Genomic DNA, 17,981 nt, shown 5'->3' with positions numbered 1-17,981 from the left:
ATGTGTATCAGTATTTTTGAAAGTAATATTTTTTACGTTCCTGAAAGTGCGCATGTATAGTGAAGCATGGCGTGCATCGGCACTCCCTCCTGTTATCGATCAGACGCGTGGTAGCGGTTGGAACCCGTCGTGTCATGGAGGATCTCCTGCTGCAGATCATAAGGGAGTCGAACAATGCAAGATTACAAAATTTACGGAAATCAGCACAAGAAGCGCATGGTAAGCACATCACGTTTCCTATTTTTATTTAATTTTTTATTGAATATTTTTTTGTGCAAGAGTCGCTTTTATTCGAGGCTTCTTCACTCCAGAAACGTCAAACAGATTTGACATCTGCTTGACACCCGCATTCCTCGCATTAAACATTGTCTAAATATAAATATTTTTCATTTAATTTGATTATATTTAAATATCTTTATGCAAAGTTAAAAAAATTATAAATATTTACTATATTAAAAAAATATTTTTTTAATTTACGTCAATTTGTTTGAAAAGGTGCCATAATGACGCAGTATGATTGATGTGATGTTGGTCATCAAACACAAATATTTTTTTTAATTTACTTGGACTTGTTCTTTTTGTATTGAGAATAATTTTTTCTTCTATAGATTTTCTGGAAAAACAACAAGGCTTGCTACGAGATCCACCCCACGAACTGCGCGCGAAATGCTTACATACGTTTCAGTTAGCACTGGAAAGTAACAGAAGCAAGTTCGTTGCTTTCGGACTTGCGGGATTACATGTAAGTAATATAACAAAAATAATCTTTTGTAAAAGAATATTTTTCACGCGAAAAAAATTAATAATAAATTTTCTATGTACGTTAAAAATGCGAATGTGGATTAAAATATTTACAGAAAAGACACATTTCATGTGTCTGAATTTTATTTCTGGATTATTTTTCTTTCCGTGTATGTTGGCATTAATGTAACCGCTTATGGACGTATGTCCCGGAACTGTACGCGATAAAACGATAGATACCGAACAGCTGCGACAGTTTAAGTAACGTCACTATGGCAGATGACTTTTAATTAGCTTCAATACGAAAGAATACGAAAAGTTTTTTTTACAGCTTTTATAGGAATTCTGTAATAAAGATTTAAATACTTAGATAGATCATAATTATTGCAATTAATTACATAGATTCTTATTCGTAATTTAATATATAATTTGCATATTCTTATTTCTAATATTTATGTAAATCTTGTTTATATACAATAAAATAAAATAATTACATTTTTATACATTTTTAAATTAATTACATTTTTATTATTAATTATTAACTGCGTTATAAATATCATGATTAAATTAACGTCGTATTAAATTAATAAAATTTATAGAAAATGTTAAGAGACGACAGATTCCAATCACCTTATGAACCAGAAGATGATTCGTTATGGTTGCCTGCACAAATGTTGCACGCCATGAGCTCCATCGTCTCGCAATCCGATGACACACAAACGGATATGCTTAAAGTGAGTGTTTCACAGTGATTATAAAAGTTTTAGATCGAATATTAAAACGCAAAAACAAAATAAGAAAGTTAATCGAAATTTTAAATGTAACATCTTATTTTATTACTTTAAAATTATGAATTTAATTGCTGGTAATATCTCATCGATAATTTCTCTTCCAAGGTCTTGCTGCAAGTTGCTTGCTCTCCTTATTGGACTATGAATGGTCGTTTGATCATTGCTATACTGACTACTTGTTGTGAGGCGTTCGAGAATGGCAATCAAGCTGTGCGTACAGCTGCACAGGCTGCAACCAGTCAAACATTGCGATCATTCTGCCTTTTTTTAGGTAATATGAAAATTTGAGCGAAAAAAAAGAAACTAACGCAACGTCGCTGATGCATTTCGCCTTAGAGAGACAGTGATGATACCTTCCAGACATAGCACTTCTAGTGACAATAGCTTCCAGACATAGCATTTCCAAACATAGATGTTTGGTCGATAAATTACAAGATCGCGTGCCAGTGGCATGCGGGTCGAAGAATGCCATCGGCGAAACATCCTAATGACTGACTATTACTGTTTATATACTTGCGATTGCATTGCTAGCGTGTCAGAATTTCAATATTCACTATTATGCGTTATTATATTTATTTGCAGATGAGGAATGCCAAGAGATGGACGAGAATGCTAAGCGGAATAAAAATGTGCGCGAGCGAGGCGTTTCGTGTTTCAACGAGGCCTTGCCGATTTTACAGTATATTTGCAGTAAACTGGACGAGGCTCAAAAGTATATAATAATGCATCTTAGAAAATTAGTGAAGTAAAAGTCGTTATGTTTAATACTATAATAATATTTAGGAAATCCTGTTCCAGCAATGGCAGAAACGGCAGTACTGTAGTCTTTTTATTGGAATGCTTGCACACACTGATATCATCATTACCGCAAAAGATTCATACTAACACACATTTTACGACTTTCCTATGGCAGAAGTTCTGTCCGGCCTTGATAGCCTTTCTAGGCACTCCCCGGGTAGATAAGACTTTTACCTCCCGAGAGGGAAAGGAGAACGAAGTTGGCAGAGGTTCCGGATACTTGGCCACATCACTGAGTTTTGATAGTCATCAGGCTAAAACTGTTTACAGGTAAACAGTAAAAGAAAATTCAGAATACATCATCACATGTTGATATTGTAAACGTTAATTGTGTTAAGCAAAAAAAGCAGCTTTGTAAAATTCTTTAATATATTCAAAAATATAATATATCTTACCTTTAATTATTTACTGAATCTAAATATGTATGTAAATCAACCATATTAAGGAATCTTACAATTATAATTGCAAAGCTGCTTTTTTGTTAAATGCAGCCATTTCTTTGATACTTTTTTTATGTAGAATATTTAATATTTTATAATTTACGTGATATTGTATAAAAAAATATCATCTTTAGCATTGGCACGGAATTAGTAAGATTAGTCGGATGCGTTGGTCCGTTGCGACCAGTTTTGGAATCGGTATTCCATAGGATGTTGCTGTATCCACCACCGCAGCAGCGTCTAGAACCTTTAAAAGCGTTGAAGGAATTATTACGTAGTCCCAGCCGAATGGTTGATTTTGCTGGACCATTACTTGTAGAAGAAGATCGATCGAGCCATATACAAAGTGACATGGCACTGATGAGACTGTGAGTATTTCTCGCAACAATCTTTGATGTACAATAAATAAAGCTTAAATAAAATTTTGTTCAATTTACATAATAGAATCTTTTTTTAAATTTTTCTACATTGTATTTTAGGGCTATGGATTCGATAGAAGAGTCAACAACGGGTGGATTGTCTATATTGCACGCGAGTGTTTCTTGCGTTGTCGCTATGTTGTCAGCACTTCAAGAACTTTGCGAGGGCAAGGCCATTAATCATAATTATACGTGCACAATTAATAGTTTGTATGAAGATTTAGAATCCTGTGATTATCGTGGACCTCTGACTTACCAAAGTATGGCACGATTACCAAAAACATACAGGTGAACACAATGATCATGAATCATTTAGTAAAATAATTATGTTCAATTATTTGAAAAAAGTAATGAGAAATAGGTAATTAATATTAAAATTTCGATGATTCGACTATTTGATTCCGTTAATTATTTAAAATTTTTATTTTTTATATTAGATAATAATAGTATATTGTACAGTACAGAATATTGTGGAAATATGTGATATAATACAAAATATAATTTTAATAATATAAATTGATTTAAGGATTCGATTTATTCTTTACGATTAGAGTCAATAATTTCCTGTCAAGTTGAAAAATAGTTTTTTCTCTTTTTTAAGAAATTTAATTTTTGGATTGTATCACTTTTGAAGTAAGGGAACGATATGTATGCATTACAATACATTATGATAATTTATTTCTCAGGGAACAATTGGAATTAATGAAGAAAGGTATGGGCTCGGATTCCGACTCATCTGGGCATGGACCATCAGAAGATGGTGATTCAACGGATACTGAAGGTCCTCAAAATGAATCGGATGAGATTCAGGAAGAAAATAGTCTTGATGATAACGATTGCACTACGGAGAATGAATACGAGAAACTGAGATTGAAAAAATTACCCAAGTGTCTTCATGTGGGCCGACAAGTGGCCGACGAATGCAATGTGGATGTAGAGAGACACAACGCCAGGCGATTCGTAAGAACGCTTAGATCCGATCTCATACCGATGGTCCTCACTTTGCGAAGTAATATAGAGGTGGATGAGGCATTACAGAATTTTGCTTCTGAATATTGTCAAGGTATAGCTATCGATAAAACTTATAAAATAATGCGCAAAAATTACATTAATATTAAAATAATGATATATTTTTTTGAAATTTACATATTTGACATATTTTAGGAGTATTTGTAACTCAACAGAAGATACAGGAACAAACTGACGCTAGTATGGATTCATGTGCGTTAATCACGATCATGAATGCTGACGGAATTTATTTGGCGACGTATGCGGCATTGCTTCTCAATCTGAAATTAATCCAAATAAATTATTATCATGAGGAAGGTCGGCAAGTGCCAATCAGCGAGGTATGCTTAATCGCGAATATTTTAATGCTTTCCGAATTCATTGCATTTATTTTCCTTAATTTTATTTTTAAGGAACGATTTGTGGAAGAGGTGCATGGATCTGGCGTGTTAGTTTATCTCTCAGCCACATGGCTCTCCGAATTGTATCAACAAGTTCTCGCATGTAATTTGCTCGAGAAGTGTGGTTACAATCCTAGTTCCACGGAGAATAATGCGTTGGTCAATGTTCTCACGGGTATGCAGTATTACATCAAAATTTTTTTTACAGTAAAATAAATATATTAATAAAATTATATTTTTTGTGAATATTTTTTGAAATTAACTTTTAGTTATTTTAAATTTAACTTAATAAAATGTCTTTTACGCAATTTATAGACGTGGATGGTATACCTGGCAGTCACAGAGGTGGACAATTGCTCTCTGATTACATACGACTGGAACGAGCCCAACTTTCTCGAAGTGAACCAACTCCGGAAGCGGAGGCTGGCGCAAAACTCTCCCGAAGAGTGCTAACTTGCTGCTGGGGCAGTATGATGACGGTTCTTACGACGGGACTGAATCCCCCTAAGGAAGAAACCAACAAAGGCATCCTAAATAGAGACGGTGGTCGAAGAGGAGTCAGAGATACGGTTGTCTTGGCGCTTGAAGGTCTTCACAAGGCCGCTACATTAAGCAACGTACTTGGTACACATACTTTCTTTTTTTTAAACCAGATTTTGAATGCATTTTGATATTTATTTTTTTATTTTATCTTATCTTCTTATCTATTTCAGGCTTACAGAATCGCTGTGGCTCTATTTTTGCCCTTCTCGCAAAGGCCGCTTGTACGGAACAATCTATTTCGAAAATTACTCGCAAGAAGGACGTTCTTCGACTTAAATTACAGAATAAAGCGACGAATCTTCATACATCTCACGCACTCAGTATGGATGTGCTTTTAGGAAGAGGTTTGGAACTAGGCAGTCACGGTAGTGATTGTTGGCCGCACGTTTTCACGTAAGTGACATTCTAAAACATATATAATAATGTGCTTTTTCTTACATATATTAAAGAGCATGCATTTGAACAAAAGATGCTGCCTATACGTGAGTAAGTTGGAACATGACTTCTTTGGAAGAAACCAAAATCCCTCACTGCCCAAAGCCTCTCAGAAGAAGGAAAAGAAAGATATTATAAATGGCGATGCTAAGAACGGCCAAGATAAGCTTCGACTAAATTTCAACATTGTCGATGATGAGGAATCTTGGTACAATTAATTTTTATATTACAATATTTTAATTAGTTGATATTGTTTTTTTTCAAAAAATTTTCTCATTTTCTAATTAATTAATATATCAATTAATATATCAATTTAATGTAAATATTTTACAACATGCTGAAATTATAATATCTTGTATCTATATAATTTATTTCTAATTTTTTAAATAATTTCTGTTATATAGTGTGGATGTGTATAGTTTCCTTTCGAGTCCTTATACGCAAAATCCCAGTTCGGACACGATTCCGGAGATTATTCAAGAATCAAACGCTGATAGTCAATTTAATGGCATTTTACCAGCAGACTATGCCGCCAAGATTATTTGCGTGCTATCCCAACAAGTCGATAGACTTTTCGAGGATGCGGCACTTAAATTAAATCTCAGATCGCTCTGTTCGTTTCTTATGGCTCTCTGTAAGGCCAGCAAGGCGCAATTGTTCAAGACCACTGATGGCTGTAAAGATAATAAGAGATTTTGGTGGAGACGAAGTAAGCCGAGAGAGAATGAGATGAATGTGCTACTTTTGGCTCGTTTAGGCGAAGTTATGCTGAAGTGTGTAAAGAGTGGTAGACCTTTAATACATATAATGGGGGTAAGAAAATACTTAACGTATTTTTTATTTATGGCATTTTTTGAGTAAAGGAACGATATAAGTTGTCACCTTCGCAGTTGCTATCATGTTTTTCTTTTTTGAATATATGATGCAAAAATAGAATAATTTTTCAGGTATGGACTATTTTGGGACCACATTTCATGGAGGCGGCTTGCCACGAGGATCGTAGCATTTCGAAGAAAGCAGTTCAATGCATTCACGATTCCATGGCGGCCTTGTTAAACGAACAAATAGAACTTCCACATTTCCACTTTAACGAGGCGCTCTTCAAGCCTTTTGAAAATCTCTTATGTCTTGAACTTTGCGACAGCGACGTGCAAGATCAAGTTAGTAACCACTCACAATTTATTTATGTAAATAAAAGCTTATAAATTTAAATCGTTCAGATTGAATTATTAATTTTTCAGATTGTCAGCTGCATCTGTGAGTTCGTTGAAACGAATCGTACTGAGATACGTTCAGGTTGGCGCCCACTTTTCGGCGCTCTCCGAGTGGCGTCAGTTAACAATTCGGATTCAGTGGAATCGGCGCCTTTGCTAGAAGTTTTCAGAGTCTTCCTCTCAACGGACAACACATTGGTCTTCGCTAATGCTGCTTTGGACTGTATATTGTGTCTGCTGAAACATGTGAGAGGTATCGGCGACTACGAAGGTCAATCTGACGAGACCGAGAATTGTATCGACAGCACAGAATCGAGAAGACTGAGACTCTGCGTAGAAAGTTTGAAGTATTTGCTGAGTTGCAGCGATATTCTATCGTCAATGTATCGAATGCCAGCCTGCCCGATCTTCCATTCCGCTCAGAGGATTCAAGTCTCTACGATTCCGCAATATGTGGATCCGATCATTCCGAATCTCGAGCTAACTAGATTCGACAAGCATATCGAGTCTATGCAAGAAATCATCCCAGAAAAATCATATGACGCGCTGACTCCGCTGATCGATAAGGACGCTCATCCTATTGCCACATTGCAAAGCATGGACAAGCCTAGTGGCATCCTGAGGGTTTGGTACATCCTTATCGAAGGCCTAGCAAGTGCGACCATGATTTGTCCAAAACGTTACCAACCGCACACTCTGGAGACTCTGTTTCATCTCTTACGCGACATTCTAAATGTACCTGGGCCGGCGTTTGGACTCTACTGCGTCAATCATCTACTATTGCCCATGGTGCAAAATTGGTTAAGAAAAACGTCGAAGATCTATCGCGGATGGGACAATTTTGCGCCCAATTTTAAACAGTGTTGCGGTCTCACGACGGATCTCGTGGTCGATTATTTGACTTACTTGCAAGGTAAAGCTAAGTTTACAACCTTGCTTTAAGAGACCGTAAGCCGTAAGCTGTAAGTTGTAAGTAACGATATATCAGCTACAGAACTTATACTTTTAGGCCCTAAGAATTAGGTTTGCTCAATTCGTTTAAGTCTAACGGTTAAAGCCTAAAGACTGTGCAAAAACAGTTTAAAAACAGAAATTATTATCATCTAATCTTTTTTGACTTATGATTTAAGGTTTCTTAAAGCAAGGTTGTGAACCAAGATTAATGCAAAAAACATTGATCCAAAAAACGAAATAAGAAATAAAGTATGCGAGATGTAAAGATTGCTAATTTGTTCGTGTAATTATTTTTTTAGGTCCAGAAGTCATCAGAAACGATGTCTATTTACCTGCCACGACGCTGATGTTGAAGCAACTTTTATTAGTAATGGCGGAATGCGTGGTACAACCTACAGAGAGCATAGCTCGTCTCGGTTGCGCTTGTATCAGGTAAGTCAAAAGCGCGGGGAACACTTCCAGCTCGCGACATAAAATCCAGCTCAAGCGAACCGAAGTAATTTGCTTGCCCGCTCGTTTGTTCTTTATTGCGATTCGTGCAGCTGTACTACTTCATAAATAGTGTTACAATCACACACTACAGAGTTATATAAGAAAGATATTGCGCTTCATTCTGTATTCATTTTATGATCACCAGCTTTCCTAATTGAATTACGAAATAACCGGTAACAACAACGTCGTTTCAATCAGCCGTTAAAGAACCACCACTGTTGCCATTACATTCCGGTTTTCTACTGCAATCTCGAACTGTCATTAATGCCATCGAACATCGATGACATTAACAGTATGAGATTTTCTATGCACAGATAATCATCGCGCTTTAAGGCACGTAAATATTAATTAACAAAGCTCGAGCGAATCGCATTAAAGAACAAACGAGCGGATAAATTACTTCGGTTTACTTCAACTGGATTTTAATTGTACTGGATTCCTATTACGGAATCGTAGACACTTGAATCCTTTGAGCAGAATGCAAGATCGGACAGGCTGGTATTCGATACATCAACGAGAATATTATTGGAACTCAGTAGATACTTCAAACTTTTTCCATGCAGAGTTTCTTCTCTTTGTTGTTGTCGATATCTCTCACGTATTTCAGGAACAATATACAGTCTAAAGCAGCGAAGACTAACGTATTATCTGTTGAGAGGAAGATATTGAAAACTTCTAGCAAAAGCGTCGATTCCACTGAATTCGAATTGTTAACCGATGCCACTTGGAGAACATCGAAAAAGATATCATAATTTCAGTGTTGGTTCTGTCATTTGTTCATCTGTCTGTTTGCGAGATTTTTCAGAAATGACTTAATTTTTTTAAATTCTGCTCGGAAAGAATTATTTTGCTGAAAAATCCAAACTTGTGTTGGATACTGATCTGAAAATAATTTTATTATTTGGGATTTTTAACGTATGTATTATTATTAATATTAATAGCAAAGTATATTTATATTTTTTTTATAATCGAAACTTTATGGTATTAAATTTTTCATTTTACATCTTTTTACTCAACAAGTTCTATGAATTGATTGTATTTATCGTTTTCAACTCATTTTGTTATTATTTAATTTTGTTAAACCATCAAAATAATTTCTTTTTGCAGCAGTGCTTATTTTGTCTAACAAAATTATTTTCTTGTCTGTATCCAACAAAACTTTAGATCTTCTAGCAGAATTGATTTTTGTTTTCGGTAGACATCCTGAGCTCTATCGAAACAAAATATAAGTCAAATCAGATGATTATTGATTATAAAAGGATCAAAAATAAGATCAATTGTAATGAATTTTTCCTTAGTTACAGATTTTTCTTCACTGTATTAATTTACATCTGTTGCAAAAGGTTTATTATGTAAGGCGCCTCCAAACGATATGACCAATGTATGTCAACATGCAAGTATCATACACATGACATACGTAATTATTCATATTGAATGTAGTTCAACATTTAACGAATGTGTGCAAGATTGGCATATACATTGGCTATATCATCTAGAGATGCTTTTAGCCTATCGATTGGTTCGCATTGATTCACAGAGTGAATTGGTACATCAATTAAGTTTGATGGAATGTATCTCGTGACGAACGTTAAGTTAGGTATATCGCTATTATGGCGGAGCGGAGCGTGCGTGTAAGACGATAACGAAGCTTGACAAGCTGTCCGGTAGGATAAAGTAGCCACCGACATTCGACACCCTTGGAGCGTCATGTTAACGACTGCACACGCTGCATCCACCTGGAGAGCCATCGGCGCATTTTCTCTATATTAATGTACACGGCAGACATGTATACATCCAACTAGCTCGAGTCAGTAACATGATCTCGCGAATCGGTGCCGATCGCGAGGTATCGATGTACACATGTTCTGTATGTACGTCGGAATTTAAAAACGGAGCAGGTTCGCGAATGACGAACCGAACGGTATCTTGATCTGAAATCTTAGTGTCACTCAGTGACAACCCACTTCCACAGTATGATCCAGCGGATCGGATGATTCTTGCCATAGCTATGAAAGAGCGATTGCTTGAGATATCTACTGCGCAGAAGGCGTTGGCCAACTTTATTGTTGACATAGTAACGCGAGAAATCTGATTACCATTCACCGATCGTTGTTCATGTCCTTGTGAGATTTATTACCGAAAAAAAATGTGATGTAGAAGGTTCAAATGTTCTTTTAAGATTGCGAGTTCTTCTAACTGTATACGAAAAGAATGATTGCTGAAATTTCTAAAAATTTAGGTAGACATAGATAAAAATAAAATGATTGGATCAAAATAATGTAGAAAATTTAAGTATAATGAGCAAAAAGTTTTGTCATTTTAGCAACCAGCTTGAGCGATTTTATATCTGATTAAATTTTTAGATTACTTTAGCAAAATCGTTGAGATGCCGCAATAAGTTTGAATATTCTAGTAATCATTTTGAACGTCTTAATTACTCTGAGAGTCCAATAAAATTATTTTTAGATTTGTATTTAGTAAAATTTAGATATTTCAGTAACACCTTTCTACGCAGAAAATAAAAAAAAATATGCGTAGGAAAGAACTAAATTTTTTTACTTTTTATTATTGTTATTGCTTGCTATTCTTATTGAGCCGGAAAAAAAGTTTCTTCGTATTTTTTAATTCAAAATTATATATACAATATTTTCGTCAAAAATGAATGAAATTAAAAAAAAAAGAATTTAATAAAATTTGAAATAATAAAGTTTGAAACTTTTTGAAAGTTTCTCTCTTTCGAAAGGGTACTATATTTTTTGAGTTTTTGTAAGTTTAATAATTTTTACGTTTAAAAAACTACAAACTGAAGAAGATGAAAAATTTTTTTCACTTTTGGGAGCTCTGACGTGTCTGACGTCAAAAAAAATTTACGAAAATTTTCGATTATCTGATTTTTTGTTTCTAAGTTATTCGCGAATTAAGTAAAGAAGCATTCTAACTTTGATTGTTCATAATTTGGATAAAAATCATATCGCAATTAAAACAATTTAAAAAACAAATTCTTAAAGCTGAAACTTTGTTCTAGCAAATGATATAATTGTAACGAAAATTTCGCAACAAATGAAAAACTTGTGCAAAAAAATTTTTTTAAATACAAAGAAACTTTTTCCCCGACCGAATATTTGAAAATCATGATTAATACAAAATGGTTTAACGAATCACAAAGAGATTAAATCCGTGTTTGGCAGGCATGTCCTGGTGAGCAGCGGACCACTCCTCACTTCGGAACAATGGGAGGTCTGCGGTGTCGCGTGCTACCGCGCCTGTTCAAATTCGTTACAGGAGTTGCACCAGCTGACCATGGCTTTCTCGCCCAGATCGGAATCTTTTTACGGGGACGTCGCCCAAGTGAAGGTCGCAGCGCGCCGCGATGCGACACCGGAAGAAACGGAACGGTTGAGACAACTCGCTGCTCAGGTAAGTAATCCGAGATTTATTTTCGAAAGATGTCATACGCTGGGGAGAATGCTAATGAGAGAGCCTCCGTTATTTCTAATTGTTGTTGTTACTATCAATGTGCTTTATTGATGTGCTCCTCGTAATCACGAGACGAAACATTCGAAATATATAAACAATGCTCCAGAAAGTTCATTTCTGCATTTATCATTCACATATCATGATATCAAGATTATATAGTATATTTCGTCCCACATAGCACATATCATTCTAGCAATATTGCAGCAACATTTCAACGTTTCAGCAATATTGCAGTAACATTGCAAACGTTAACAGCAATGTTGTTATCAACTTTTGTGCTTTATGGGGCTAATATGATTAATTTCGGAAAAAAACATTATATTAAATGGATATAAATCAAAATGTGACAATCAATGTGTAAATACGAGGTGCGAAAATTATTTAAAATTTATACGAAATTATTAATATTTTTACTACCGACTTTTATCATCTGTTTGATAATAGATGATTTTTCCTTGTATAGACATCTTGTCACTTGATAGACTTCTAATAATGTATTGTTCATTCTGATGAAATGCGAGAATGTCCGAGTTGTGTGAAAAAAGATGAGAGAGAGAGGGAGAGAAAGGTAGAAAAAAAAAGAAAGATAAAGATACAGGGACATAGGTAGTTCCCTCCTGACCTGACTTGCTCCCAGGTGAGCCAGCTGCGTGAGGTATTGACTGCCATCAAGAGGCAGAGCGCGGCGTCACTGCCGACGACGCCTTTCCAGGATTTGACGACCATTGAGACGACACTGATCGACCAGCACACTACTTCCTACCCCATCGGTTGTAGGCAGCACACGACACCCCCTGATTACACTAACACTACGACGAACACAGGCCCTCAATGGCTCTAGCCGACCACGGTAACTCACGTCATGGATTTTAAGAACCGATCAAACCCAGAGAAAAAAAAAATGTTATTGTATCGTATCGAGATTCACCATTTCGACCGGCAGAAAAGCGAATAACGTGGATAGATGTCCGACATCCACGCCGAGTGATTCACAGAGTCGTGGAGGCGTGCCTTCACGTCGTCGTCGACAGGCCAAGTTTTAGCCCTCCTATTTGAATCAGGAGCAATTCTAAAAGCTACTTTCAATCTAAAAAATATTTTTGTATACCGAGCAACATATTTTATCTATGTATACATTGAACACGAGTACTTTATATGACGCAAGCATAAGATATCGACGATCGCTTTTGATGTGTTCCAAGCTTGTTGCTGATATTGGCGACATGACAGAGTCAAAATGTTTCCTATGTATTTTTGTACGCTGAATGACTGTGGTCAACAAATATAAAGCTTCTATTATCAGTTAATTGACTGTTCACTCATCCTTTACCTTAAACAAAAGGTCATCAATTTGGAATATGCCTGTCGACGAGGAAACGCCATTCGGTTCGGATCATCCGTTTTTTTTTTTAACATTTGCACATGCTGGTAGAAGGCACGGGTTAGAATGCAGAGGCGCTTTAACGAGATCCTTTTCAAGAAATGAAGATATAAATATTGTCATATAAATTGTATATAGATCTATAATATAGAAAAGAGAAAAAAATTAATGATATAATTGCGATTATCCTTTTTAAATTAAATTTTTACTTAAATAGAAATTTTATTTCGTTCACATCTATTATGCTTCGAAAATAATTGCTAATTTTTTCATTTTTTAATAAATTACTAAAAAAATGCCTAAAATATTTTGAGAGAAGCAATATAATTAAATTTGTAATTTTTGATTTTTATTTTAATAAATTTATGAAAAAGGATCTCGTCGCTGATTGAAATCATCATTTCAATTTTACTTGGCACGATCTTACGAATCACTATTAAAATCCATGGCTTGGGTCCATGGCTAGAATTTCACTGTCACAGTAACGTGTAGGTAACGGTACACGACACCGTATTATAGAAGCTGCAGCTTTCGTAGTTTGCACACATTATCTTGCAATTGGAAAAAAATTACGGAGTCGTGTTAGGCTAAGTGCATAACCGTTACTTATTATTGTAATTAAGATTATTCTCATCATCATTTATTTAATAAAAGCGATATCCTTTTCTAACTCATATTACATGACAATAAGCTATATAATTATAATAATAATTAATGTATTTTCAATTGGAATATTTTTTTGCACAAAACTTTCCAGTGCATTATTAAACTTGATAATGAAAACATAATCTTACTTGCAATTAAAACATTACAAAGACTAAACGATTGCTTCATTGTAGCAAAATATATAGCAAATTTTCACAAAATTCATCAGATCTTCAAAAAACTGTATCATATCATATATTCAGAATTTTGCTTGAAACAAGTTTAGACTTTATATTGACACGCTTGTGTCTTTAGGTGTTCCTCCTGGAGGAACAAACACGGATCGAAGAGGATTCTCGATCACTTGATGAAAAGTCGTACGTGTTCCTTTTGTACCCTCCTGCCGTAGGCGCTACTCTCAATCCCGATCTTTACATCGTTAGAGTTCAGTTGCGTGCGTTGGTAGTCGGACTTTTGGTACATCAGATGCTGCTTCATTGCATCGCAAGTGTTCTTCTTCAAGGTGCTGGCCCTTCGACTTCAAGGTTCGTATATAGCTTTTTTTTGCATTCATTGCATAGTAATAAAAAATATTGCTAATATGTATTTTATATAATATAATATCGATTACTTATTAATTTAATACGCGGAATTTGTTTAAATTGTCAATAGTTTTATTTACGTTAATTCAAAATTAAAATTACTTACTACTCATAAAATGTTCAGAATATTTTCACCTTATAAATTGTATATATTTGTTAAATATATGCTATTTATAGGTATAATATTTATAGGTATAATATTTAGCGTAAATATTGTTTTACAATTTAAAAGATTTGCATTTATCTTTATTAAAGGATTATAAAATATTATTAATTTTTATTTAATTGTAAATCATTAAAAATAATATTGAAAATTGAGATATAATGTTGGAGTATCAGGAATATCCCACGCGAATAATTAAGGTTAACAAAAATCAGATGAATAATGTAGGGTTAATAACTTTGTTCGAAATTCTTGATAAATATGTGTGTAGAGTGTTATGATTATATAATGATAGGAAAGAACATTTTTCCATAGTTTATCTCACGTGATACCGCATTCGACGCCATGCAGTTCGCCTAATCCTAACGTCAAACGAAGTTATTTGTCTCATCTGAGTTCGCATCATGTGGAAATTTTCCTTTCTGCTCTGGACATCTCGTACGTCGCCGCACTGAAGTTCGATTGCCGGCCTGGCCTGAAATTCTTGCTGAAAACGGTGACGAATCTTAAGCAACCAGCTAATTTATATCGTCAAGCGGCAGCTGCTTGGACCATTAAGATTATCACGTTATTCGAGCTATGTTTACGCGAGATAGAGGAGCTTCACGCGACTCTGGAACTGGTGAAGACTATTTTGGGCACAGGACTGGGCGACAGAGAGTGCGTCTATGACATCAAGCATCGAAAGCTCAATAAATATCTGCGCCAACTTCGTACGATCTTTGACGAACTTTGCGAAACTTACGTTGAAGTGGTTCTTGATGAGGACGGCAGATACACTAAGGTTGACAGTTTCGCAGAGAGAAACATATTCTTGCTTGTGATGCAGCCCTATCCCGAGATTACTAAGAAAGAGTCTATCGATCATCGACTCGTCATCAATACTCCATCAGCTTTCGTTGAGTCAACGGAAAAAGAATATCCTGGTATCTGTCAAAATCAGCCGGATAATAATGAGGAAGATGATCAGGATGATCCAGACGACGTGTACAATCCAAATTTGGATGACGAGAGCGGCTTAGAAGAACTTGGAGCTGAGAGCGAAAACGATCCAAGACCTTTCAGGTTGTCGGATTTGGCCGCAGAATATTCAACCGATTCTGGTCCACAATCCGAACCGGAAACCGACGACTCTAGACCGGTATCCAGATTGGGATCGGTCACGGAGAAGATTGTTTACCTTGACCGTTCCGGTGGAACTTCCAGCGAGGATTACATCGACGCCAAGTATAATGCCATGACTCCGGCGCCCCCCAAAATGTACAATCGTGATGATTTTTCTTATAATTTGGATTCGCATTGGAAAACAGAGTCGATTTCCATGAGAACTTCTATGGCTAATATGAAAATGCTAAATCGAAATTCGTTTTCTGATGAAGGCTTTTTATATCAAAAATCATATTCGGAAAGACGTAGTAGCGACGTGGGTCCATTATCCAGGCGGAAATCCTTAACATTTGTCATGGCGGCAGATCTTGAAGACAAAGATGAATCTTTGCAGGCCAATTCTGTGGATTCCCGTCCAAAATCGGTGATGGAGCTGCGCAGGAAACCCGCTTGGATGTCCAGTGATCCTTCCAATAAAACTCATGAACCAGAAAAGAGTATTAAGGAGCAGGATAAAAAAAATTCTAAATCTTCTCAGATCCTTGACAATATAGACGAATTATTGCGCGACTATGAACGTAGCAAGCGTGGCTTTAGGACAAATCCCTTTTTACGAAACGAAGAAGAGACGTTTACAGTTGAGAGTCAGTCAATCATTAACCAGGAAGTGCAAATTCAGAGGCGAAACGTCAATAAAGATAGCGAGGCTCATAGGAAAGCTTGGGCAGACATTTTGAGCACTGCGTTGGAATGGGCTTTAGCTTTACCAGTGAGTTTTTTATTTTTCTTTTTATGTACATAATTTTGCAGTCATCATATAACAAGTTTTATTCCTTCGATGCCATTTTATACTATATATTGTTATTACACTGAATACTGTGAATAATATTGCATAAAAATTAACATATAACAATGTTTATCAATCGAAATGTAGATAAGAATGTATAGTCATTGCAAAAAGTGATTGAAATTGGATATTTATGTTTTTCATGTAAAAATGAATGTTATGTACGAAAGAAACAGTTCAAGATCAATATTTATATATTTAACAATAAAATTTTATATAATTTAAAATTATATAGTTTAAATTTCAAAATTTTCTCATTTTATCTTAATTATTTTTTAATATACATATACATATATTTCTTATTGAAATAATATTTAATCCAGATCTAAATTATAACTAAACTTTTTGTATTACATTTTCAAATACAATATAGAAAAATCTGTAATTATTAAATAATTTTTTCATTTTTTAATTAAAAAATACATATAATTTTTAAAAAAATATAATGATAACATATAAATGTACGTATCTACGATAATAACAACAGATAATATAAAAAAAAAATTAAAAAATTCGAGTATGCTACATTTAAAGTGGAATCGAAGGACTAATATTAAACTGTCAAAATTATAAGTAAGAATCTGTTTCAATAAATAATTTAATTTCTCATAAGAATTGTTGAATTTATCAATTGTTAATTGCTTTAAGTCTGAGTTTTTATACGAATTTTTTGGGAATCTTTTTTGCAGGATGAACGATTAGCACCGTTGCTTCCGGTTTTTGTACGTGGCGTGCGAATATTGACCAGGCATGCCGTAGATCAAAATCTGAAACAACGTCTCTCAGCTCTGTTTCATCGTATCGCTGTGCTTTATGGATTGACAAATAATTAATAGCGATTATCTTTAGATATATATCGCGGCCTTAGTTATAAGACTTTTCAAGAGACAAAGAAGGAACGATTTAATGCTTGACTTACTTTTTTAAGTTCTTTATTATTACTGTGATAGATAGATAAAATTGAAAGGTGGTATGTGGGGAAAAGATGTAGAATCTGTCGATATATTTTAGTCGTACTTTTCGATAAAATTAAAATATGCCAATCGATATATATAAAAGTAAATTGATTTCGAAAAAAAAACGAGGTTTCCGTTATCACGCGAGTCTCTATTTTTTCCGTATATGTCGACACGTCGACATGTCGGAGACAAGGATTTTATTTATGATCCATTCAGCATGCACATTTCTCGATTCTCATTTTATGCTCTTTGCGCTTAACTGTAGTTTGCGGTTCGGTCATAGTGCCGGGTGTATCGGATTTTTGCTTCCAACGTAAAGCTTGAAAAGAGTACGAGCGACAAATGAAAGGTATCTCGCGATACAGGTGATATCGGCACTCCTTTTTACTTATCAAGATGATCTCTAAGAGCGGAAAATACTATTATTTTTTGCGCGGATTCTTTTGTTGGAATAAATAGCGAATATCTTTTTTTATAGAAGAAAAAGTAGAGTAAAGAATTTTGATGTTTGAAAAGGATTATACGTATTCCTTGTAATGAGTATTATATTTTATTATATAACGC

At 34.9% G+C, this 17,981-nt stretch overlaps 1 protein-coding gene across 1 annotated transcript; it reads left to right on the top strand.

Annotated features, from left to right (window-relative positions):
* Positions 1–134: 134 nt before the first annotated feature.
* On the top strand, positions 135–17,352 carry LOC108690453 (brefeldin A-inhibited guanine nucleotide-exchange protein 3). Its single transcript, XM_018197751.1, has 22 exons — positions 135–219; positions 609–742; positions 1,341–1,475; positions 1,638–1,803; positions 2,115–2,244; positions 2,316–2,600; positions 2,905–3,138; positions 3,250–3,477; positions 3,876–4,252; positions 4,354–4,538; positions 4,611–4,773; positions 4,914–5,222; positions 5,312–5,534; positions 5,611–5,784; positions 5,981–6,389; positions 6,524–6,736; positions 6,818–7,703; positions 8,044–8,176; positions 11,425–11,653; positions 14,055–14,284; positions 14,820–16,380; positions 17,148–17,352. The coding sequence occupies exons 1-22, from the start codon at positions 135–137 to the stop codon at positions 17,289–17,291; spliced, it is 6,633 nt and encodes a 2,210-aa protein (XP_018053240.1). The 3' UTR covers positions 17,292–17,352.
* The last annotated feature ends 629 nt before the right edge of the window (positions 17,353–17,981 follow it).

The sequence above is a fragment of the Atta colombica genome, unplaced genomic scaffold (genome assembly GCF_001594045.1).
Source record: "Atta colombica isolate Treedump-2 unplaced genomic scaffold, Acol1.0 scaffold321, whole genome shotgun sequence".
NCBI classification, from domain to species: Eukaryota; Metazoa; Arthropoda; class Insecta; order Hymenoptera; family Formicidae; genus Atta; species Atta colombica.
Note: the sequence above shows the minus strand (reverse complement) of the source record. Positions and strands in the feature narration are given on the sequence as shown.

What these genes read in the sequence shown, in the direction of transcription:
- LOC108690453 (XM_018197751.1), top strand. Translation starts at nt 135, where the DNA reads ATGGAGGATCTCCTGCTGCAGATCATAAGGGAGTCGAACAATGCAAGA. An exon ending in ATCATTCTGCCTTTTTTTAG is followed by an intron (nt 1,804 to 2,114) that starts GTAATATGAAAA and finishes ATTTATTTGCAG; the next exon opens with ATGAGGAATGCCAAGAGATG. An exon ending in TGCTTCTGAATATTGTCAAG is followed by an intron (nt 4,253 to 4,353) that starts GTATAGCTATCG and finishes GACATATTTTAG; the next exon opens with GAGTATTTGTAACTCAACAG.